Source organism: Narcine bancroftii, chromosome 14 (genome assembly GCF_036971445.1).
Source record: "Narcine bancroftii isolate sNarBan1 chromosome 14, sNarBan1.hap1, whole genome shotgun sequence".
NCBI lineage: Eukaryota > Metazoa > Chordata > Chondrichthyes > Torpediniformes > Narcinidae > Narcine > Narcine bancroftii.
The window spans coordinates 62,028,871-62,054,888 of NC_091482.1; the positions used below are offsets into that span (position 1 = coordinate 62,028,871).

Consider the following 26,018-nt stretch of genomic DNA (forward strand, 5'->3'; position numbering starts at 1 on the left):
GAAAAAGTTGGTGAAGACGAGTGCTGGTGACTTTCATCTATTTAAAATCAATATAATTTGGTGTATTAATTAACTGAAAACTGAGGTCGTCAGTGTTACTGATAGCAGAGAGGGGCACAGTTAGTGCAACGGTTAGCACAAAACTGTTGCAGCACAGCGCCAACGATTCGAATCCCATGCTGTCTGTAAATGTTTTTTCCATATCTATGGGTTTTCCCTGGGGGCTCCTGTTTCCTCCCATCTTTCCAAATGTACTGGGGGTTGTAGGTCAATTGAGTGTAATTGGGTGGCATAGGCTCGTGGGTCAAAAGGGCCTGTTATCGTTCTGCATGTCTAAATTTTTAAAAATAATTTAAGTTAGCTCTGCATCCCCTCTCTCCTCCAGCCTTAGTATCCACTGGATCGTTATGCTTTCTCAAATCTGGCTTTTTGATTATCACTGACTGCTGTGCTCCATTAACTGACAGACATGTTCTCAACAGGCCTGGCCCCTAATTCCCCCCTTAAACCTCTCTACCTTTCTTTCTTCTCCAAACCGAACTCTCCCTCATTGGCAAAGGTTTTATTTTAGTATCTTTTCATGAAGCTTTGTTGCAAATTTTGTTTCGTGATGCTCCTGTGAAGTATCTTGGGTGTTTTACTGTGTTAAGGATTCTTTATTTATTGATATATCACCGTATACAGGTGCATAATTTTCCAGCAGTAATTTCAGGGTGTAGAGCTCATGGGAGTACCTTTCTTTCCAAATTTCTGGAAATATTTAGCAGCTCAGAGAGCTCCAGCAGAGTGAGAATCAACGATAACATTTCAAGTTAGCAATCTTTAAATTTGTTCAAAACCTTCTGTCAAGTATTTTGCTTTTTTTAAATTTCAAGCCTGCATTTTAAAAAATTTTATCTACTAAATTACTCTCTCTCTCTCTCTCTCTCTCTCTCTCTAGTGCATTGATAATATTCGATGCAATGGTCTGATGATGAATGCTTTAGAAGAAAATTCCAAAGTCACAGTTCCACAGATGATTAAGTAAGTAACAGTGACCTGCATTTTCCTCTCCATGCCGAGACATGGATGTGGGGTGTTCCCGTGCCCTCATTAATGCAATCAGAATTTGGTCACATAGTTGCTGGGTGAGGAATCCGTAAAAACACAGAATTGCCTCAGCAGGTCTCGCAGCATCCACAGGAGATAAAGATATATTACTGCCTGAGCCCTTCCTCGAGTATAGATTTATAGAAATCTGTAACTATGGGTTCACATCCTTGCCAGTCAATGAAATAAATCAGAAGCAATAAAAAGTGCATTGAAACAAAGCATTGAGGTAGATAAGTTGTCTTCATTGGTGGGAGAGGCCAAAACTAGAGGACATAGCCTCAGGATTTCAGGGTAATAGAGATTGAGGAGGGAAATGAGGAGGAACTGCTTTTCCTAGAGGGTGGTGAATCTGTGGAATTCACTGCCCATTGAAGCAGTGGAGGTGACCTCAGTAAATATATTTAAGACAAGGTTGGATAGATTTTTACATACTTGGTGAATTAAGGGATATGGGGAAAAGGCAGGTAGGAGATGAGCCCATTATCAGATCACCCATCGAGCAGGCTCGATGGGCCGAATGGCCTACTCCTGTACCTATTCCCAATTTATTAAGTAAAATGACTGGATTCTTATGCCCATCAGGGAAGGAAGTCTGTTGTCCTTGCTCATTCTGGCCCATATTTGACTCCAGTCCCACATAATCCGATAGAGGAGTGTCAACTGCCCTCTAACATGACTTACCAAATGTTCAGGATCAAACCCTTCTCAGTGCATCGGGTAATAATGAAACATTATAGTTGAACTTAAACTCTGCCGTCACATCATATTATCTTGGTAGTTACAGATGAATAATTATCAATAATCATAACCCATCAATGAATAAAATACAGTCCCAACAAACTCGAGTTGGATTCTTAACCCTGTTAAGCACAATGGAAGTTAACTCAACCTCCTCTTGTGGTTAGGGTTATCCTCTGCGATATCCTTCCTGCCTTTGTTATTGGGGATCCTAGGTAGATGCAAACATTGTACTTTTAATGCTGTGACCAACAGCAAGATTCCCATTCTAGATTTGGACCATAGCTCCAATATGTTAACCAATTATTGCTATTCCTGTCCAGTATTTATCCATTTTGAAAGTTCCCATTGAATTTGACCACCACCCTTTCAAGTTCCCTGTGGGACCAGCTAACCTCCACTGTGCTGGGCCAGTGATTTCCTTTCCCATTTCAGCTGACCTTGCCCTTTCGTTGTAATGTCACAACTTATGACTGCAATCAGCCTGCTAACCTAGTGGAGAGAATTGGCAGACATGAAACTGAATGTACCACTGAGGTCCTGCACATCATGGAGATGGTTTCACCATTCTGAGGACAGCAAGAGGGGAAGTAACCTGTTGGTAAAACCCAAATGGAAGGACTGCCCCACCTCACATCATCTGCGAAAGGTTTCCACCCCCTGGGGAATGATCTATCCCAGACCCAGAATTTAACCAGATCTTTTTTTTTTTTTTTTTTTTTTAATTTTTTATTTTTCACACCATAAATCACAATAGCCATGATATACACTTTTTCTTTAACCAGATCTTTAATGCTATCATAAAACTGCACACAGGGACAGCTCCAAGCTTTGCCTGCCACGGGGAATCCTGGGGAAGATGGATCTTTGCAGCCTCTCCAGCTGTAGAGCTATTTGATGAGATGGTGACTGTTCTATAAGATCTAATTGCATAAACCCTACCTTTTAATCATATTTCACCATCATTGGTTATCTGTCTCAGACTAACATTAACTCTTGATCATCAATTGCCATCGTAACTCTAACTACCTGCTGCAGCTCCACATCCATTGATTTATACCTCAAAAAAATGTATCAAATTTTATCTGGTATGTTACTATGCCAACCTCATTCCACGGACACCCCACCCTTTCCCGAGCAGGATACTCAGTTAATTATTTTGTAATTGACAGGTCTGACACCAGCCTTTACTGTGATGATGTGGATATAAGGTTCAGCAGAACCCTCAACTCTTGCAAAGTTCTGCAGATTCGCTATGCAAGTGTGGAACGTCTGCTGGAACGCCTGACCGATCTGCGCTTCCTCAGTATAGATTTCCTCAACACCTTCCTGCATTCGTACCGGGTATTCACGACTGCTGACGTCGTGCTGGACAAGCTCATCACCATTTACAAGAAGCCAATAAGTGCAATCCCTGCAAGGTGACGCGCGTGTGTGTGTGTGTGTGTGTGTGTGTGTGTGTGTGTGTGTGTGTGTGTGTGTGTGCATGTGTGTGTGGTGAACCTGTTGCTATGTGACATATTTCAACCCACAACCCACTCTGAGTGTGTGCGCTGTGGAAAGAATTTGTCTGATCACATTTTTAAATAATTTAGTCATACAGCACAGTAACAGGCCCTTTTGGCCCACGAGGCCATGCCGCCAAATTACACCCAATTGACCTAAAACCCTGGTATATTTCGAATGGTGGGAGGAAACCAGAGCGCCCAGAGGAAACCTATACAGACACAGGCAACATACAAACTCCTTACCGACAGTGCTGGATTCGAGCTCTGGTCACTGTAACAGCTTTGCCCTAACCGCTACATTAACCGTGCCATCTATCATTAGACGTATAATGAGGTCTACAAAATTCTTCACATCGGTTACACTAATGAAAACATGAGTTCTCATTCTAACATTCCATAACCTTTAAAAATAATTTCTTCTCAATAATTTCTTCCAACTTTCTCTTCCAAAAATTCATTAAGATCATTGACCAGTCTGTTGAAATTGTCTCAGAGATAATGATAAAGCAATTTTGCAATGTGTAGTGGTGTGTTGCTAAAATAATATGGAGCAATTATCTCAACAATCTCATTAACATTAGATTTCCTCTCAAATGTAGGTCACTTGAACTCTTCCTTGCAAGCAGTCAAAATAATAAACATCTGTACAGAGAGCCCCCAAAATCCCCACGAGCGAGTCGCAAATTTTCCTCCCCACCACCCCTTTCCATCTCGAAGACGTCGTCTCCAATTCGGAGGAGGAAGCTGTCCCTGAATATCCCCATCATCACAGGGGGAAAGGCCCTGGATCTTGCTACCATGACCTGCTCATCCAATGGCTATGCAAGCATGTACTCCTCGCCATCTCCCTTCAGCAAGACCAACAAGCTCTACATATCCAGCAACTATTCCAACAAAATCTCTGATGAGCAAGAAACCAAAACAGACAAAGCTGAAGATTCTGGTCCCAGCAAAGGAGGTGAGTTGCTGGTGCACGTCAAAAGCAAGTAGTGGTAGATGGGGTGAGGTGGGGAACAGAGTAGTTCTCCAACTCATGTCAGAGTGTCATGGTTCTTAGGTTGTCACTGTGGTTGTATTGGCGAACATTTATTGACATTCGCTAATTATTCTCCAGAATCTGGAAGCTCCATCATTCAAGAAGCACCAGGTCAGTGACCATGTATAAATCACAACATGGTGAGATGGGTTGGTTTTTCTTTCATTTTGTGTCCAATGTTAAGACTAAACTGCAGCTGATGAGGGATGTTACATTGTGTCAGTCGTTGTATATATCAGTCACAACAGGAAAGTGGCCACTTACCTGTTTTCTTGGGAAGTTGGAGTTTTGACGAGTATGGGCTCAATATCGTGATCAGCTGCTTCAAGACGGGTAAAAGAGATGGGTGTCTGGCATAATCTGCTTCTAAAGTCTCCTCCTGCAGCCAAGCTCCTTCAACAGTAGTGAGAAGGCACTTGGAATGCTTGCCTTCAGTGGTCAGGATACTGAGGATAGAGGTTGGGACGCCATATAACAACTCTGCAAGTCACTGGCGAGACCACGTTTGGAATATTGTGTGCAGTTCTGGTCCCCCAGTTACAGGAAAAGATGCAGAAAAGATTTGCAAAGGTGTTTCTGTGTTGTGTAGCTCTATGATTCTAGGGCCGTCTTTTAGTGAAACCTGCAGAAGAAGCCAACCATTTCATCAAAGCTCTCAGTTGAAAAAAAATCCTTTACATCTTGGATTTGGATCCAGGCCCAGAGGTGAATGGATTGAGAGCACTCAATCCCCCAGACATAATGAATCTCCCATTTCTAAGCAGGTGTAGCCAGAACAGTCAAGGAGGATTCTGAGATTGAGCAAAGTCCAAGTGATGATACAGAGTCAGAAGCATCACCAACAAAATCTCCAACAACTCCAAACAAACTGAAAACAAAGAATTCTTCAGGTAAGAAGGAAGAATTTGGTCCAAACACGCCAAAAGATCAAACAATCCTACCACCCTAGAACTTTTCACTCTCTAATCTGTTCTAGGCTCACTACCCCTTGCTATAATCTCTCCCTGTCCCAATTGTTCTTTCAAACACCGTAAACATCTTTGACCCCTACAACTCTGCCATTGGCTTGGTGACCTCCAGTCACTGCTTTCAATCCAATCCTTCTGAGGTCACTCCATTTTCCCAATTCAAGCTCCTTGTATTTTTAAGTTGATCTTATTTGTCACATTATATCTAGTACAGCGAGAGGGTTCGTCTGCAAGCAGACTGATAGGTTACCTCTAACATTTATACAGCCGTGGAAGGAACATAATTTACTTATAAAGTTTCAATGAAAAGAAAGATCATTTAGTCCCAAGCAAAGGCAGTGAAGCAGAGAACACTTTATGAGACTTTATGTCTGCTAAGAGCTCACAAGATTTTGCTTCGCTTCACCAGATTTTTAAAAAATTTATTAATAGCTCCTCACATCTCATTATCTGGAATTCCCATAGTAAACCACTCTGCCTTTCCTCTCTCCTTTCACACTTTTCTTAGAACCAGCTTTTAGACCAATTTTGATCATCCGCTCAAATATTATCGTATATAACAGTGTTACATTTGGTTTGATAAGATTTGCAGAGATATATTCAGGTGTCATTTCTTCAAATCAGAGATTATCATTTTTTTAAGAATATTACATTTCTATATGTCTGACTAGTCTGCCCTGCAGAGATACATTTTTGGCAGGATTCTCTATTTAATTTCTCGTTTTAAGGATGAGCAGGTGTGGGTTCTTGGGAGTCACTGTCTCGGAGGATCTTTCCTGGTGCCGGCACACCAATGGCAATGTGAAGAAAGCCTCTGCTTCCTCAGGAGTTTGCGGAGGAGCTAGTGGAGTTGTTCAAGGGAACTATATGGTTATATGGTTATAAAAAGTCTACTCTTTATAAATATTACTATATTGCAGCAAGAATAAAATGCCACATTATCACATGGTAGCTGTGTTGCATAGGGATAATGCAGAGATTTTATTTCCATGTAAAGGGAATTAAAGGCTATATGGTTAGTGCAGGAAATGGCTCTGAAGAAAGACGGCCATCTTGTTGATCGGTGAAGCACACGAGAGGCTGAATGGCTTCCTCCTGCTTCTAGATTTTATATTCTTATTTTCTAACAAATGACAACCTGGAGAATGATATCGAGTTCATTATACGTGTTATTATTGTCAGTATAAGTTGAAACATGTAAGAAATTCATGACTGGACATAGCCAGGGATTGTGGATTACTTGCGACCTAATTTGCTGCAGAATTCTCCTTGTTTTCCTACAACAATGGAGTGGTGGTCACATCTAGCCGGGAGATGGAGAACAATCGCAGTGTGCTCTCAGCAACCTCAGCCTTTGCCATTGCCACAGCAGGTGCCAATGAGGGCACTCCTTCCAAGGAGAAGTTCCGCCGAATGTCCCTGGCCAGTGCAGGTAACCTCTGGATTTCACATGTGGGATATCATTTATTAATGCTGAATCTTTACTGATAAATTTGAGAAATAATCAAAACTTCTAAGGCCTTGCTTTGTGGATGCAGAATTGGGTTGCTCACAGAAGGCAGAGGAGGGTTGTAGATAATTTGTATTCTGCATGGAGGTCGGTGACCAGTGGTGTCTGAAGGGATCTGCCCTGGAACCCCCTCCACTTTGAAATTTTCATAAAAGACTTGGGTGAGAAAGTGGAAGGGTGGGTTAATAAGTTTATGATTGAGACAAAGGTTGGTGGTTAAAAAAACACAAAAATCTTCAGACACCGTGGTTGAAGTAAAAACACAAAGCTGGAGAAAATCAGCTGGTCAAACAGTGGACTTTATATAGCAAAGATAAAGACACATAATTAACGTTTCAGGCTTGAGCCCTTCATCCAGGTATGAAAAAATGTTGGCAGGTGCCTGAAAATAATGGTAAGGTGGAGGGGCCAAAGATAAAGATATATAACCAATGTTTTGGGTACCCTCCTACATTTTTCATAAATTTTTGAAGGGTTTGACCAGCTGAGTTTCTCCATCATTATGTTTTTACAAAGGTTGGGGGGTTTCAAAAGGGACATTGATAGGATGTAGAGCTGGGCTTAGTAGTGACAGATGGAGTTTAACCCAGAAACATGTGAAGAGGTTCCTTTTGGAAGGTCGAATTTGAAGGCAGAATACACTGTCAGTTGGGAGGGCTCTGAGCAGTGTGGAAGAACTGAGAAATCTTGAGGTCCATGTCCACAGGACACTTAAAGCTGCTACACAAAATGATAGGTTGTTAAGAAGATGTATGGTGCAGTAATATGAGAATAGGTTATTAGGTTGGCACAACACTGTGGGCCGAAGGGCCAGTACTGAGCTGTAGATTTCTATGTTCTCATACTCAGCACAAGATGGGAGCTCTGGTTTGTGTATTTCAGGGCTTCCCAAACTTTTTAGCTCATAGTACCCTTTTGGGGAGTACTTGGAAATCTCAGAACCCCAATCATCAATTACAGTTTAAAGGACCTGGTATATACACATAGTAAGAAAGTAAATAGACTCACCAGTAGTAGATTAACTACCATCTGAGCCCTAGGCTGAGCTTTAATAAGCGCCCCCGACTAGCCCGCTACAGGCCTGAGCTATGCCAGCTCCCTTAGCTTTCTGCCATAGGCCTGGCTACCCCTGCAGCCCCTTGGTCCAGGTTGCCCCCGCCACCCATCACTCCCCACTGAGGCCCAGACCGCCCCCACCGCGGCCCAGGCAGTCCTCGCTGCCCCTGACTCCCCACCGTGGTCCAAGCTGGTCCCGCTGACCCTCACTCATCAGCGAGGGCCTAGCCACCCCAATGCCTATCACAATTGGCCTCTCATTTAGCTTTACCAGTCACTGGTCAAACACCACCGGCTGTGCGCCCCTTCCATTGTTCACTTACCACAGGTGACAAGCTAGGCGTCGGTATTTCAGAGACCCCTGCTCGCACAGGCCGCAAATCTTCATGCCGCCACTGCCAGCTCCCAGAAACCACCATGTGTGTCACCCCAGCAACGGCACACCACCAACTCTGGCCCACATTTTCACCCGTGGAGAGTTGGGGTGTTGGAGAACACCACACATGTTCCTTAAGTCAATTCCAAGTCAAGTCTGTGCCTTCTGCTCCTTCAGCGGAGATAAGGTGCATTCTCGCCATGGGGTTTCTGGGTATTTCTGGCGACCATGAAACTGACCATTTCACTAATTGGAGTTCTGTGATGTTTGCCCTAGTCAATTTTGAAAAGACCAAGTGCCTCAGGTTTCCTAAGTCTGGTTTGGCTCCCCCTTTGCCCCCCCCACCCTCCGTGGCTGCCATCTTGTCTCCCCCCCCCAAAAAACAAATTGAATTAAAGACAGAGGTAAAAAGTAATTTAAAGAAAAACAGGTAGATCATTATTACTCCCTGTCATTTCTTCCACAGAACCCCTATGCTTTTCCGCAGAACCCAGTTTGGGAAACGCTGGTGTGTTTAAATTCGTTGTAGTCAAAGCATACATGGGATTGACTTTGTTAATATAGAAAGCAACCAAAATAACATAAATTAAGGTTATAAAACTCAGGAATATATTCCAGGAGGTTTCAAAGATTAGCCAATGCATACAGAGGGAGAAAATGTGTCAGGTTGCCAGGTGGAAACTTATTCCTACCTGCTTTTACTATGCATGCAGTTAACTATATTTTCAATGAAACTTTGCAGCATGGTGCTAGACTCATTCAAACTGATACAAAGAAGGCATGTGGACCGTTAAGTCTATTTTAGCTCTGATCAATAATGTTCACGTTTCCGTGCCAAAATGCAGTGAAAGAGTTTGTCAACATCCCAAACATAGTACAAGTAATACATGGTATAGAAGAGTTACAAGCTGAGTTAAAGAAATGTGTCGTGAATTACACGTACCAAATGTATGTTACAGTATGGTTAATAGTCTGCTACTGACACACCGATTTCAGTGGGAACTTTTGAAAGCAGTAGTTCATACAGTCCACATAGAATTCGTGTGACTGAGGGCCAATTCTGACCGGCTTGTTCACAATTACAGATCCCAGATAGATGTTGAAGGAACTTAAAGATATGGAGTTAGTGGTGCTGAGGAAAAAGAATGTTGGAGCTTCTGGTTCTGATGTTCTTATCTCATAAGAGGTTTGGTAAGAGGTAGTGAATCTGCTCGGATATAAAATTAAAACCTGACCTGAGCCTTACCTGACCAGGGCCAATCCAACCCGATTCCAGCCAGGGACTTCCAATATGTTTCATTAGGGTGGCACGGTTGGCGTAGCAATTAGCACAATGCCTTTACAGTGCCAGCAATCAGGACCAGACTGGGGTTCGAGTCCCGCACTGTCTGTAATGAGTTTTTACATTCTCTCCGTGTCTGCACAAGTTTTCTCCAGGGGCTCCAGTTTCCTGTTTCCTCGCACCGTTGAAAACGTACCATGGGTGTAGGATAATAGGGTGTAAATTGGATGGCATGGACTTGTGGACCAAAATGGCCCGTTTCCGTGCTGCATGTCTAAATTAAAAAAATAAAAATAACCAACATGTTGAAATGTTGAAACATGCTGCTGTCCAGATTCCTGCCCAGGCATTGGCCAGATCCAGCAATGCAGGGTCCTTCACACAGCTATCACCAAGAAAAAGCTTCTCCTCATTCACCAAACTCACCAGATCCACCCCAGAAACCTCAGACCCAAACTGGATTCTCTGCCTCTTCCAGCATAAGTGGGATGGATACACAATCTGCATGAGCAAACCTCCCCCTGACAAAAACCACCATACGTTGCCTACATGGTGACAGATTTTATCAGCACTGAAACTCAAGCAAACCTCAGGTTGGGTAGATCTGTTCATAACATGTCAGTAAATCTGTCAGGCTCAAGTTGGCAAACCAAGCTCCACTGGCAGAAAGTTACATAATACTGGACAATGAAGATTTTGCTTCCTGAACACTTTTGGGTGTATTTTAAGTATTTTCAGGTGCTGATTAAGAAATTTTTTTCTATCACATACTGTTTAGATATAACCTATTTTTGTGATTTCCTATCTTTTTTGTCTGCTAGTATATTGCCCACATTGGTCAGTCCATTCAGTGCAGGGGCTAAGCAAATGTTGTATTGGCCTGGGGATGATTGGAAGGCATTTAAAGATGTTGAGAATTTTCTTGGCAACTACAGAGCATCAAACTACATCCAGCTGATTGACAACCTGCTTCAAGCATCCAAAACTACGAAGTGCAACATGTCATTGAAAATTCATTTTCTGCCTTCACACTTGGACGTCTTCCCTGCAGATCTTGATGAACATGTTTCATCAGGATGTTGTGACCATGGAAAAGCATTATCAGGGCAACTGGAATCCACTGCTGGCAGACTATTGCTGGACACTGGCATGAGAGGCATCAGATGCTGAGCACAAATGAAAATCAGTGGCAAAACATTTTTAGGTCAATTGAACTAATGCAATGTGTCAGTATCAATATGTGATTAAACCTGCTAAATTTAATAAAAGTTAATTTAATGTCTCCATATTTCCACATGATGCAGCAAATCTGAAATTATCTTTTATGTTCAGCTTGAATAATCCCCCTTTTTTTTCAGGAAGCAAATATTTTGAAAAGAAATGTTGTCTAGTGTAATCAAACACTGCCATTAGATAATGTTCCGATCTGATCTCTGATGTTCACTTTTTAATTCCTTCCAAATGAATTTCTCCACTGATTCCAGGCTTTCCTGCTGATCAGAGAATTTGTGACAAAGAATTTGTCATTCGAAGAGCAGCTACAAATCGTGTGCTCAACGTTCTGAGGCATTGGGTCTCAAAGCATTCCCAGGTACTATTTCACCATAGAGTTGCTGAAGCCAATGGGAATGTTGTGTCCATCTGTGTAAAGGAGGGTGGCATCCACCCTATTGGTCCAAGGTTGAGGGAAGGTCCAGTCTATGTACTGGTTCCTCCATGGGTCGGTCTTGTGACCAGTTCTTTGAGACTATTGTTCCGCTTTTCCTTCATATGAAACAAAGCGTATCCCTGAACTCTCTCATACAGTGGATTCCTTGATTTTATCTTACAAGCTCTACTTGATCAAATATGATTCAATCACTGAATGGCTTCCCTTCTAATATCTGATGTTTTCCACAGTGAGGGGTCAGGAGCCAGGCAAGAGCCTTAACTTGGGTGTGAGAAATGCCAGTGTTTAAATGCACATTTAGCCTTCACCCGAGTGTGCAGCTACCTATCCCTGCAGGAGTACATGAACCCACACTGAGACACCGCAAGGCCAGGACAGCCATTCAGTGGGGCTTTGTAGAAATTGCTGAAGAAGGATATTTCACATTGAACAGCCAATAAAATACTTCTAATGTTTGGGCACTTGTGTGACATACCAGTCAATTTGCAGACACGCCAAATATGTTTCATTCATAATAGATTCAGATTAAAATCCTGTCTTTGTCACCAAAATTCATCAATCCAAAACGTTCACTTGCAAAACGTTTATGCCACTCATTCCTCATTATACAATGCAGCTGTGGAGCCTCTGAGAGCTCCTACAGGGCACAGCAGCTCAGGGGGCAGTGGCAGGAAGACCCCAGAGTCTTTGACGGGGTTGCGCTGAGCTCCTGCACGTTCTCCTGCTCCGTTGGCAGCATTCACTCATGGACATTTAAGACTGGAAGACCAGCAAGTTACTGACAGACCTTAGTCTGCCTTTCACTGATTCGATGATTTTACAGTGGCCAATTAATGTTTATGTCAGTGTACATTCCAGGGAACAATCCATAGTTCACAAGTCCTCTGTGACCAGCGACTTGGAGCAAGCCTTAAGAAGGACAACTGCATCCTTTATCAGACCTTCTTGGCACGACTGCAGATTTTTCAAAGTTGCTGCCCATAGAATGAGTTAACATATAGAATTCACAGCCACCTATTTGGCTCAAAGTAACACTGGAAATGAGGAAGACGCTTTATAAATTCTACCATCTGACCCCATATGACTCTGCCAGCTGAAGTGAAATGTAACAGCAGCTATTGTGAGAAGTGGCAGACAGGACTGGGATTTATAGGATGTCCCAGGCACCTTGTGAGAAGAGTGAGTGGGAAGCAGAGATACCGTGCTCCCGCAGGGTCCAACTTCCCAGTCCTACTGACATCAGTTCTGTGCAGGCTTTAAATGGCCTGTTAATGGAGCCAATGGTAGTTTTATTTGAAAATCCCACGACCGTATGGTCTGGCCCAAGATGGTGACGGCTATAATCGGCCCAAGAAGGTGACGCCTATAATCGGTTGTAGAATCCGGGGAAGCCTAGAACAGATGCAGGGCAGCAAAAAATGGGGAGAACCACCCCCATTTGACAGGGAAAAGCAGAGGAGATTCCGATAGGATGGTGACCACAGCAGCCGACCAGTGAGGGGTTCTGCAGCTGGGGAATACACAGGTGGCGGGCAGTTGGTGTCTTGAGGCGAGGAAATTGTGCAGGCTGAGGGCTGCTGGTGACTGGGATTGACACCAGGCTGTGGACTGCTGGAGACTGGCTGAAGGGGTACCAGGCATTGGAACTGGGATGCAAGAGGGTGCAGAGGGCACGGAAGGTTTCCTGACTGTGTCGGAGGTTTGGATCTGGAGCTCAGGCTGCTGATGGTTTGGATTGGACTCTGGCTGTTGGGGCTGCGTCAACACTGGAATTGAATCCATGCACAATCGGTCTCTATGAGCGGACTTCTCTCTCACTGACTGTAAGAGGCACTTCAAACAGTTTCTGTTGATGGAAAATCTGTCTGCCCTATGGAAGACTAAAGCAAATTCCATGTAATATTGTGCTGTTTTTATGACATGACAATGAAGGAAGTTTGAACTTTGAATATTAATTGCCAACTCTCCTTCAATCAAAGGATTTTGAAGCAATCGCTGAGCTGAAATCCAAAGTGATTGGTTTTTTGGAGGAAGTCATTCATGACCCTGAATTGCTCACTCAGGAGAGGAAAGCAGCAGCCAACATCATCAGGTAAGTTTCCCTGAGCAGATGTACAGCAGCACACAACCATGGAGTCCAAATCATAGACGGAAAGATCAGGGCAATCCGTGTGATATTCCACAGAGCCTCCAACCCCGTCCATCTGATCTCTGCTGGTTTCTCGCTCCAAAGTAGGCACCTCTGCCAATGCCCCAACCTCCTGCCACAACCACATCCTTTTTTCAATTCATCATTTGTGTTGTGAGTGAGGAAACAGGTTTGGTAGGTCTCAAAGGCAAGGACTCTAAATATAGTTTTGATGTAGGGAAGGATTTTATTTCTAGTCCTCAATGCTGCCCTACGGACCTGAGTGGGTGCCCTCCACTTCATGTATTCTAGCCCTTCCAAGAGGGTGATGGCATCCCGCACAGTCTTCCCATTAGTCGGTGCTGTGAGGGGCAGAACCACTGATTTAAGGTCGGGGGCTGCAGTGGTTCCAAGGTGCCCCACGAGTGCGCCAGTCACCCTTGTATTTTCAATAAAATTTTGGTTGATAGCCCCCTTGTAAATCCCATTGATCAGCGCCCACTCTCTAATAATCTGGGTACCCTCACTGACAGGACCCCATTGTGGACGCCTTTGTAGATCCCACTCCAGGAGGGTGGGGTACCTGACTCTTACCGCAGTTACCACCCGATCCCACAGGTTGGTGCCTTCCTGAACCTCTGGCTGTGGCACCCGTAGGGCATTGTTAATGCTCTGCTGGTCAGAGAGGGTCCCCAGGATGCTCGCATTGGCTGTTGTAATTAGATTCACCCTCCTGCCACTGAGCTATTGGCCCCCAGTAAATGATGTGGGCTTGTCCCTCCCTCCAGCATTATAAGGGGGCCATATGCTCTTTGTTCTCCATCTTTGCCAGCTTGGGACCACCCTGCTTCACTCCAGGCCTAGAAATATGGAAGGGGGCTGGAGAAACTGTTGGTAAGATGTGCACTGTTAAAAGGGTGGGGAGCGTTTAATTAGTGTCCCTTGTAGCATTCACCCGGGCCTGCACTGAATCAAGGGGTGGTGGGGCGTCCTAGTGATTTTTCCCTGATCACTATGTGTACCAGTTCATTGTGTGTTGTGTGTGTGTGCTCTGCATCAGATGCCTTCTGTAAATAAAATCCTTCCCTACATCTAAACTGTGTTCAGAGTCTTTGCCTTTGAGACCATATATAACCATATAACCATTTATGGAGCGGAAACAGGCCATATTGGCCTTTCGAATCCACACCGGTTCACTAGAACAACTCCACTAGCTCAAGCCTCCCGCTCTCTGCCAATAACCCTCCAACCCCCTCACCTCCATGTACACATTCTTTCTTTGGCTTGGCTTCGCGGACGAAGATTTATGGAGGGGGTAAAAAGTCCACGTCAGCTGCAGGCTCGTTTGTGGCTGACCAGTCCGATGCGGGACAGGCAGACACGATTGCAGCGGTTGCAAGGGAAAATTGGTTGGTTGGGGTTGGGTGTTGGGTTTTTCCTCCTTTGCCTTTTGTCAGTGAGGTGGGCATCCACCTTCTCTTAAATGACAGAAAGGACCCTGACGCAACTATCTCATTCTGAAGTTCATTCACTCACAACAATTTGTTTATCTAGCTTTCTCTGAAATCCATCTTGACAATTGTTTCAACTATTTCCTGTAGAAACAAGTTCAACATCTTTACCACTTCCTGGGTAAAGAAATTCCTCCAATCAGATTTATTAGTGACTGTTTTATGATCCCTAGTTTATTAATTCCCCACAATGAAAAAGAATAAACTTCCACCATGTTGAGTACAGGTAGAAGCTGGAATAAAAAAACACATTCCCATTAGTGGACTCTTTGCCCCACCCCCTATCCCATGTCACCCATTACCTATTTACACTTATTCCATTTATAAGATATGGCTTTCTGTGCCTTGGCAATTCAGTGCACATCTGGATGCTCTTGGAAGAATCTGTACCTCCAGCACCCAAACAGCCACTACGACAGTGGGGCCAAGATGGTAGAACTGAACCCTGATATGAGGGTCAGGTCAGTAGAGCTCTCTGCATGGGAAAACTAACTTGATTTAATGATGGCCTTGCGGGATTTCTACTCGTCTCTCTATGCTGAATGCATTTTCTCACAATCCCTTCAGTATTTTAAGACCTGTTGGTTTCTTCTGCCTGGTAACACAGTGTTTCCACTTTCCAGGACACTGAGTGAAGGGGATCCAGGCTATAACCAAATCCCAATGGCAGAGATCATGAACATGGTTCGTACTAATTTTCCTGTCCAGCTTGAGATAGCTTTGTTTTATGACTTTTATTCTAAAGTTCCATCTTATCTTCTCCTCTTTGAAAAGCCGGAAGAAGAAACTTTTGAAAATCTCTCTGCCTTGGAGATTGCTGAAGAATTGACTTTGTTGGATCATCTGGTCTTTGGGTGCATTCCATACGAGTAAGTGATTATTCACCAGAAATAAGGACCTTAATCAAGGTGAGGTCAGAATAGAACAAGTTTATGTGCTGGACCATGTTGAGATTAAAAAACAGGAAATGCTGGATCTTTTTAAAAACAGTAGGATTGAGAAGTCCCCAGGTCTGAACAAGATATACCCCAGGTTGCTATGGGAATGAAGGGAAGAGATAGCTGGGGCATTAGCCATAAGGGAGGTGCTGGAGAAAAAATGTAGTCCCCTTGTTTAAAAACAGTAACATGGAAAATCCAAGGAATTAAAGACTAGTGAGTCTTACGTTAGTGGTGGGCAAACTATTGGAGAGGATTCTTAAGGGCAGGATTTACGAGCATTTAGAGAATACAGTATTCTCAGGGATAGTCAGCATGGCTTTGTTAAGGGAAGGTCATGTCTCACAAGCCTAATTGAGTTTTTTGAGGAAGTAACAAAAGAAATTGATGAGGGTAGGGCAGTAGATGTTGTGTATATGGATTTTAGTAAGACATTTGATAAAGTCCCCATGGGAGACTTGTTCAGAAAGTCACAAGGCATGGGATCCATGAAACCTTGGCTGTGTGGATACATAATTGCTTGCCATAGAAACCAGAGAGTAGTGGTAGATGGAAAGTATGCTGCCTGGAGGTCAGTGACTAGTGGAGTTCTGCAGGGATCTGTTCTGGGACCCATGCACTTTGTGATTTTTATAAATGACCAGGATGAAGAAGTAGAGAGATGGGTCAGTACGTTTGCAGATAATACAAAGGTTGGAAGTGTTGTGGATAGTCTTGAAGGCTGTCAAAGGTTACAACAGGATAGAGACAGGAAGCAGAGGTGAGGGGAAAAGTAGCAGGTGGAGTTCAATCCAGTTATGTGTGAAGTGCTGCATTTTGTTGGGTCAAACTTGAAGTCAGAGTACATGGGTAATGCTCAGATACTTAACAGAGTGGAAGAACTGAGAGACCTTGGGATAAAAATTCATAGATCTCATAAGGTTGCCGCACAGGTTGACGGACTGTTATGAAGCCCTAAGGTATGCTGGGTTTCATTAATCAGGGGATTTAGTTCGGGAGTTGTGAGGTAATGATGCAGCCCTATAAATCTCTGGTGAGACCTCACTTAGAATATTGTGTTCAGTTCTGGTCACCTCATTACAGGAAAGGTGGAAGCTACGGGAAGGGTACAGAGGAGATTTACCAGAATATTGTCTGGATTGGAAAATATGTCCAATGAGGCAAGGTTAGCAGAGCTTGGCCTTTTCTCTTTGGAGTGAAGAAGGATGGGAGGTGACTGAAGAGAGGTCTACAAGATTATGAGAGGCATAGATTAGGTAGAGCCTCAGCACCTTTTTTCTCAGGGTGGGAATAGCAAACACCAGAGGACATCTGTACAAAGTGAAGGGAGAAAAGTTTAAGGGAGACATCAGAGGGAAGTTTTATTTACAGAGTTTTGGGTGCCTGGAATGCATTGCCAGGGATGGTGGTGGAGGTTGGAACAATAAAGATATTTAAGAGACCCTTAGAAAGGCACATCGATGAAAGAAAAATAGAGGGTTATGAAATAGGAAGGGTTTAGTTTTTTTGGTAGGTATATACGGGTCAGCACATCATTGCAGTCTGAAGGCCTGTAATTTTCTATACTCCTTCTTCTTAAACCAGGATAGTGAGAAGGTTGTATAAATGGCCTCTAACCTTTCTTTTCCTTCAGCTAGTACAAACACCTCCATTCCATCTTACAAAATGATCACTGTAATTTAAAAATCTCTATCAGGTGTGCTCTCAACCCCTCCTTGTTTATAGAAAAGAGTCCCAGTGGTATGATAATTTCCCTGCTATAAGACACAGAAAGATGTTAGTACGCAAAACTTTCACGGAGTTAAATGTTCATTGATTTGTTCTACCCGTAGGGAGTTTTTTGGTCAAGGTTGGATGAAACCCGAGAAGAATGAAAGAGCTCCATACATTATGAAAACTACCAAACATTTCAATGATGTGAGTACAGTCATTCAATAAATTGTGAAGGTCGTGTTTCTTCTCCGAAGAATCTCTTGTCTCTCATGTAAGGTTCGTTGATGTTTAGGTGATTAAGATGAATTGATATTTCTTGGGTCAAGTGGCCAAGGGAAATGATATCTGACGTGAGGCCAACTCAAGAATTTGCGTCAGCCTCAGAATATTCCATGTTGGGATTGTCAACTGGAATAAAATCCCTTTGAGTCGAATACTTATCTTATTATGCCCCATTTAATAAAAACTTGCAAGAATATGAATGAGCAAGAGCCTCTGCAGGTTGTACAAAAATGATCCCATTGCTAAATTGGTCAGTTTTGCCAGTGCATCCTGGTTCCCAGCATTGGGTAGCATTGAATTCCCTTAAACAAAGGGTTCTCCTTCTCCTGACCTTACAGTTTTCCTCCTTCTAATTATTCCTGAAAGCTGCAAACTGTTTTCCATCAGATTATGAGAAGAAAGTAATAAGTCCTACTTCACAGTCACTGAATCGAGCCCAGAGGAATCTGCTTGACTCATCATGTTACTGCTGGTTATTTCAAAGAGCTCTTCAATTTGTCCCACTCTTGGAATCTGTATGCACAACATAAAAGGTTTCCACATCATTTTTTATCCAAGTGCCTTTAAATGGTCTGATTCATTTTGCTTCTGCTGGGCTTTCAGACTGTGTGCTTCAGATCTCAACAGCATGACGTGTAAAAAGAATTCTCCTCGTCTCCCCTCTGATTCTTTTGCCCGGAACCTTAAAGCATTGCCACTGGAAGTATTGAAATACCTCATTAAACCTCCTCTTAACTCTCAGATTTCAGATTTATCGTCAGAGTACAGACCTGTTATCACATACACAGGCCAGGCAGAGTTACCACTTGCAGGTTGTGCAAAAAAAAACTGTACTGTAGGGCAGCACAGCTGGCGCACCGGTTAGCACAACGCCTTTACAGTGCCAGCGATTGGGACCAGGGTTAAAAACACGTGCTGTCTGTATGGAGTTTCTACATTCTCCCCATGTCTGTGTGGGTTTTCCCTGGGGGCTCAGTTTTCCTCCCACCATTCGAAACATACCGGGGGGGGGGGGGGGTTAAGTTAATTGGGTGTAAATCGGGTGGCATGGACTCATGGGTCAAAATGGCCTGTTACTGTGCTGTATACGTTTGTCTAAATTTAAATTTACAAATTTAATCAAATAAAGAAATGTAAACAAACTGTGCAATACAGAGAGAAAAAAAATCAATAAAGTGCAAAAGTAAGAGTCCTTAAACAAATCCATGATTGAGTTTGTGGTTGAGGAGTCTGATGGTGGCAGGGTAGCAGCTGTCCCTGAACCTGGTGGTGCAAGGCTCTTTCTGCTTAAGGCAAATCCCATTCTCTCCAGAACTGAAGTCCCTGATCTCTAGGGCAAGCATGAATTGCAAGACTAACTCAATGGGTCAGGCAGGATTCGTACGTCAAAACTTGGGTGACCTGATAAGTTGTCTGACAATTCCTTTCCATGGATGCCGCCTGACATGCTGAGTTCCTGAAGCACCTTATTGTTTGCTCAAGTTTCCAACATTTGCAGTTTATGAGTTTCTTTCATCTCTAGGCCCCATCTCCAAGACCTTCACATCCAGTCTAAAGTGTATTGCCTGCAACTATGTGCAACACTCCAATGGTGACATTGCCTTCTTATTGTCCTTCTCAGATTAGCAACCTAATAGCTTCAGAGATTCTGAAGAGTGATGACGTGAATATCCGAACTGCAGCCATCGAGAAATGGGTAGCAGTGGCAGACATCTGCAAGTGTCTACACAATTACAATGCCGTGCTGGTGATAACCTCAGCATTAAACAGAAGCGCCATTTTCCGGTTGAAGAAAACATGGTTGAAAGTATCAAAGCAGGTGGGTTGTGGAAATCATGGAGGGAAGAGGTTACCTTAGTATTTAAGTGTCTTCAGCTGGAGATGCTCAGGACCCTGATCATGTTCTCCTCTCCCTTTCTTGTTGCAGACCAAGGCTTTAATTGACAAGCTGCAAAAACTAGTGTCTTCCGAGGGACGATTCAAAAATCTCCGGGAGGCACTGAAAAAGTATGTTTCAATTCTCAAACAAACGTTAAATAGAGTGATAGGAATTCAGTCAAAACACAAAATGGATGCCATTACTTGAACATGCCAAACTAACATTGCAGGCAGTAGCAATGAACGTTGCGACAAGGAGCCCGCAAAAAATGCTGCTTATTCCAGCAGCCAGAGAAACTTGGGAAACAGAACTTTATGCTAGAAATGAGCAACACGGTACATTAGATCTTGATGTCTTTCTTAAATTATAGCAATATATTTCTTGCCCAGGAAGCTTGCCTGTATGTGGGCAGAAGTACTGAATATTGCCCCTTGGCTCAGAGTTCCTGACCCATTTTCCAACCAACAGGTTCCACAAAGGCAGTTTCTGGATTCCTGTCTGTCAAGAGTTAGCATGCTCAACAGAAGGTTGTGGGTTCAAGCCTCACCCCTGCGGGTTGAGTGTAAGGATTTAGACTGATGGTTCAGTAGAGTGCTGAGCAGTGGTGGATTAACTACCCTTAGGCTGAGCTTCAGTAAGACTCCCCCTAACCTTGCCCCCCGTCCCACACATCCCCCACCCTTCGTTGAATAGAATAAAGTGACATTGTTATGTTAAATAACTTGTATCACTGTACTATGTATAATGTAGTACGTGTATTATATAGTTATATGAATCAATTACAGCCCTTTTATTCATTTATTTTTCTTTTTTTTTACATTTGTACTTTTAAAAACTGCTTTTTGGTTTACAAAATTGTCGATAAAAGCAAGTAAATCAACAGATCAAAGTATATCTGATTCAATGAACATGAGTGCCAGATGAACAAGTTTCTCACCACTCATTGTTGAGTGCAATTAGGTTTTGATCCTCTTCAGTGCCGAAAATGAACACTCATTGAAACAGTTAGTGATCATTAAGGACAGATAAGTTCTAAAGGAAATGTATGTATCTGGATACACCTCGTGCAGTCGATCTCTTGCCAGAGCTCAATACGTCCCAGTGACATCATCATCGGATTGTCCTTGAATGTACTTCTGAGAGTGGACAAGCTCTTCCACAAAGGCCAAGTCAAAGTCATCTGGATAAACTTGTATGAGGGTATTCGCTGCCTTTTTGAATGCGTCAACATCAATATTGCAAATATGACAAAGAAATCCAAATGGGTTGGACACAGATTTTAAGCTCTCTGATAAGTACACATTAATCTTGAAACGTCTCTGGCGAGGTGAAAAATCTGTTGCCTGTGCTTTGCCATCATATCTTGTTATCCTGGTCCTAACTTTTTGCTTCTTCCACGTTTCTTCTTTGTAAACTGATGTCCAAACCTTTGCAATGCCTTCTTGCTCAAAGTCCTGAGGTCTGACTGCAAAAGTCTCATGCCTTCGTTAAGATCTATTTCTGGGTTTTGTAAATTTAAGCTGGTTTTGTGGAATCGCTCCAAAATTATTGCCCAAACGTTGAGAAGTATTCCATACTCCAGAGATTCCACTGAGAAGTATTTCATACTCCAGAGATTCCATTGAGAAGTATTCCATACTCCAGAGATTCCATTGAGAAGTATTCCATACTCCAGAGATTCCACTGAGAAGTATTCCATACTCCAGATTCCATTGAGAAGTATTTGATACTCCAGAGATTCCATTGAGAAGTATTCCATACTCCAGAGATTCCACTGAGAAGTATTCGATACTCCAGAGATTCCATTGAGAAGTATTCCATATTCCAGAGATTCCATTGAGAAGTATTCGATACTCCAGAGATTCCATTGAGAAGTATTCCATACTCCAGAGATTCCACTGAGAAGTATTCCATACTCCAGAGATTCAATTGAGAAGTATTCCATACTCCAGAGATTCCATTGAGAAGTATTCCATACTCCAGAGATTCCATTGAGAAGTATTTGATACTCCAGAGATTCCATTGAGAAGTATTCCATACTCCAGAGATTCCATTGAGAAGTATTCGATACTCCAGAGATTCCATTGAGAAGTATTCCATACTCCAGAGATTCCATTTTGCTCACAAGACCTCTGGCTTCTTGTCATGTGTTTGACTTTTCTTCCAGATTGTTAGTAATGCTTTCCAATGCTGATTTCACTTTTGCATCTGGGGCGGTCGTAGCACTTGCGTGAGCAGACCACCAGGTATCACTAAGTCCCTTCATAACTCCAAGATTATTTCCACGCTCACTCACAGTATTTTCCACCGGTTGGTTAAAGCCACTGAACAAACTGTACAACTGTTCACAAAATCAAAAAAGACAATAGCTTTCGGAACACAATCCACCGCTGAATGACTGACAAGGTTCAATGAGTGAGCAAAGCAAAGAATTTAGACAGCTCCTGGATTTATCTCATGTATTTTAGCTTGAAGACCATTATACTTGCCACTCATGGTGGTAGCGTGGTCATATGATTGTCTGTGATTTCTCCATCATCAGATCTGGAATGATTCTTCGCCTACTTTTTCACCGTCCACATCTTATTTTCTGCTTATTTTGCTGGGTTAAGCAATGTATTCTTTGTAGACTCTCTTGTTCTCTCTTCCTCTCTCCCTTTTTTTGTGCTCCACTTTTATGTTTGTATTCCCTCGTAGCCATTTTGCAGAAACAAAACTGCCATTTCTTGAAGAAAAACTGTCAACAATACAAAATACTAGTATGAACAGAAAACTTTAGGTTCACGTTTTCATTGTTAGTGCCAACTCTTGACGTCAACACAGTCTCGCGGCTACAGTAAGAAGTCCTAAAAGCATTACTTCTAAATGTTAATATGTTTGGAGCCTAATTTAGAATGCAAAATAGTATTTGTAATATTCCAGATATGAAAAAAATATGCAAAGGTACTGAAATATCTTGGGGGCCCTCCTCCCTTCGGGCCCCTAGGCTTAAGCCTCCTTAGTCTAATGGTTAATCCACCACTGGTGCTGAGAGAAATCCACGGTCAAAGATGTCTCCTTTCAGATGAGACTAACACAAAGCTTTATCTATTCCTTTGATCTCATGGTCTTATTTTGAAAAACAGCAAGATAATTCTTCCTGGTGGCCTGCCCAATACATAATCCCTCAGGGAAATCCTATCTTTCATTCATTGCTAAACGTAGTAAGGTTTAATGTTTAACTAACTATTTTTGCTGTCTGCAGTTGTGATCCCCCATGTGTTCCTTACTTGGGAATGTACCTGACGGATCTGGCCTTCATTGAGGAAGGAACACCCAACTTCGCCGAAGATGGTTTAGTCAACTTCTCCAAGATGAGAATGGTAGGTGAGCAGACATTGACGCTTATTCTTCTACCTATATTTCCTTCTCTGGCAGAAATCCTTTTAGCATTTTTTTCTGCCACTTCCCAACACAATAATGATTTTCAGTTTTCACCAACGTTCTTTCATTAAATAGTTATAGCAGTAAAACTACTTGAGTGGAGATCCAAAGAGCAGCCAATATCTGCCTCAAGTGATCCTCTCCCTGACTGAAGAGGAATCTCATTATCCTGTGATACTTGATTCAGGATGGTTGAGGGCTACTTGACTGCAAGGTGCATCCCACAGAGGTCTGGTCATATCCAATGTTTACTGAAAGCTGGATCAATTGTGCGCTTAGTTAGAATCACAGGTTCTATGCCATTGTACAAATAAATGAAATTTGTTACCAAAATGAAAGAGAGTTTATTGCCAAATATATAACACATAGGATGGAAACAAATTGCTGAGAGTAGCTAATTTGAGAAGAATTCTTCACAGACCCTTCAATTGATGGAACCAAAAGCTTTTATGAGTTCAGGAAGGGTCATGGTTGATTCTACTCCATGAATTAATCAAGCAGTGAAGATCATGTCCACTGTTTGTCCAGAAGTCCCACTGTGATTCAGGAGAAGCTATATATATTTTTTGTTAATATATATTTTTAAAAATTTAAATTTAGACATACAGCAATGGCAATTGGCCATTTTGGCCCACGAATCCGTGCCGCCAATTTACACTAACACCCCCAGTACGTTTCAAAAGGTAGGAGGAAACCAGAGTCCCCTGGGGAGAACATACCAACTCCTTACAGACAGCGCAGGATTCGAACCCCAGTCCTGATCGCTGGCACTGTAAAGACATTGTGCTAACCGCTGTACAATCGTGCCACCTTGAGCAACCTTACCATGAGTTTCCCTGTGGCAGGCATATCCTACCTTCAGATTGCTTGTTGTAGGATTTCCAATGCCACTCTTTACTGTAGTCTCTGAACATTCAATGACTTCAGTTTAATTTTAGGTCTGTTTTGCATTGTTTATGAGCTGGTAGATGCAGAACATTTTAAAAAAAACTTTTTTTTCCATTTCAACATTGCCTGCCTGGATCAGTTGTGATCTTTCCCATATAATTGACTCATGAAGAGGTTCACGCCACAATGCTCTACATGGATCATAAAATCAATACAATTGAATATTTTATAAAGAAAATGCTGGAAACACTAGTTTTAGAGTGATATTTTTTAAAATATGGTTGACTTTTCAATGTCTGAAATAGCCAACTTCAAGGTTATGAATGCTGGCAAGTGAGGATTCAGTTGAATTTTACAGAATAGGAGGTGATGGGACATAGGTCGCAATGTTTCTAAGTTGCACAAAGATTTCAAAGAGCAGCAGGAATCATTAGAAAGCTATTTGTGGTAGAGCAATTCTTAGAAGTGCTGGTGGAACTTACCAGGACTTGCAGCATCTGTGGAAAGCAATAGGCAGTTGACCAATCGCCTCCTTACTGCACAACATGATCCCACAAACAAAAATACATAATCCCCTTCCCTCCACTCTCCCCAGGGATTGCTCTCTGCAACTCTCTCATCCACTCGTCCCTTCCCACCAGTCACCCCCTTGGTACATATTAAGCTCAACAGTGGTAGAGTTTACAAGTCCCATATAGAGTCATCAGTCATCCTAGAACCCACGAAATTGGAGTGGAAATTAATTATCCTTAATCGCAAAGGGACTGTTGAAGAAAAACGAACCAAGTTCAAGAGGTCTAAACTCGATGGAGTAGTAAATAGTTAATAATCTGTTGAAGTTTATTATCATCTGATTGTACATATCTCTCATAATGTCTCTCCAGAACATGGTACACAAGGAAACTCACACAAAGCACCATTCATAATAATCACATATTTCTTTCTTTGGCTTGGCTTCGCGGACGAAGATTTATGGAGCGGTAAAGTCCAAGTCAGCTGCAGGCTCGTTTGTCACATATATAATCAAAATAAATATATATATAAATACTCAGGATGATTTTCACGATTACAAGGTATTATTCATCAATCTCACAGCCTGCAGGAAGTGGCTATTCCCTAACCTGGCAGTCCTGATTTTGGTACGGAGGTTAACTTGCAAGACAAATGAATGGCGTTTTCTCTTACTTCAATGTTATTCTACGTAAGATGTTTCATTTTGTGTTTCTGTTTATTCAGCCGTTACTGCCTTTGAAAGTGGAAGCTCTGTTAATGCTCTAGATTGTGGAACCCATTTTTCACCCTCTGTTTGCCTTAACAGATATCTCACATAATCCGAGAAATCAGACAGTTCCAGCAGACAGCCTACAAGATAGAGCAACAAATCAAGGTGAGTTCATTTGGCTGATTGTGTAAATTAATGGTCTTAGCCAGTCTTGCGCAGAAAGGTAGCAGGATGGTGGTTTCTGATCGGTGTGTGAGGGAGGAATGTGGGTGAGCTTCCAATAGTGGAGGGGGATCCTCCTGATGCAGCAGTTTAATGTCACGCTCTAACAATGCAGCACTTCCTCGTACAGCAGTGACAGTGTCTGAACAGTTGCAACTTTAGCTCAGTTTTGGATTTCATCTGACTCTTCCAAATAATCTCCAGTTTTCTAAGGTGCACATTGAAAGTTTCAACCTGCTGACTGTTCCCATGACTTTCTCCCCAAGTCATGCCCCATCCACGCTATTCCTTCATTGCTATTGTCCAAAATCCTTGAACTTCTGATCTAATGACACTGTGAAACCATTCTGCATGCCAGTCACAATCCGTTGGAAAATAAATGCATGCTTTGTCACACCCCTAATGTGTTTCATAAAAGAGCAGAGCCTACAATAAATTACTTTTACACACTGTTGAATAGGGGGATAAATATGGTTACAGCAATTCTAAAGAACCAAATTGCTCATTTTTATTGTCAAATCCTGTTGAATAACTCTTCAATCCATCTATTTTCATAACTGCAGCACTTCAAAAATGT

The 26,018-nt window shown here is 42.6% G+C and overlaps 1 protein-coding gene across 5 annotated transcripts in view; it reads left to right on the forward strand.

Annotated features, from left to right (window-relative positions):
* Nucleotides 1-26,018, forward strand: part of rasgrf1 (Ras protein specific guanine nucleotide releasing factor 1) — a 74,797-nt gene that overhangs the window by 45,498 nt on the left and 3,281 nt on the right. The window contains exons 14-27 of one of the 5 annotated variants that reach the window (XM_069911977.1): nucleotides 941-1,023; nucleotides 3,003-3,251; nucleotides 3,938-4,296; nucleotides 5,136-5,264; nucleotides 6,604-6,774; nucleotides 11,051-11,157; nucleotides 13,215-13,327; nucleotides 15,498-15,558; nucleotides 15,649-15,743; nucleotides 17,645-17,729; nucleotides 19,429-19,626; nucleotides 19,735-19,814; nucleotides 22,931-23,052; nucleotides 25,316-25,384. In XM_069911977.1, the coding sequence (XP_069768078.1) occupies nucleotides 941-1,023; nucleotides 3,003-3,251; nucleotides 3,938-4,296; nucleotides 5,136-5,264; nucleotides 6,604-6,774; nucleotides 11,051-11,157; nucleotides 13,215-13,327; nucleotides 15,498-15,558; nucleotides 15,649-15,743; nucleotides 17,645-17,729; nucleotides 19,429-19,626; nucleotides 19,735-19,814; nucleotides 22,931-23,052; nucleotides 25,316-25,384 (1,921 nt within the window). Of the gene's footprint in view, nucleotides 1-940; nucleotides 1,024-3,002; nucleotides 3,252-3,937; nucleotides 4,297-5,135; nucleotides 5,265-6,603; nucleotides 6,775-11,050; nucleotides 11,158-13,214; nucleotides 13,328-15,231; nucleotides 15,336-15,497; nucleotides 15,559-15,648; nucleotides 15,744-17,644; nucleotides 17,730-19,428; nucleotides 19,627-19,734; nucleotides 19,815-22,930; nucleotides 23,053-25,315; nucleotides 25,385-26,018 lie in introns of those variants that run through there. The other 4 variants (XM_069911975.1, XM_069911976.1, XM_069911978.1 and 1 more) reach the window with 4 other exon arrangements.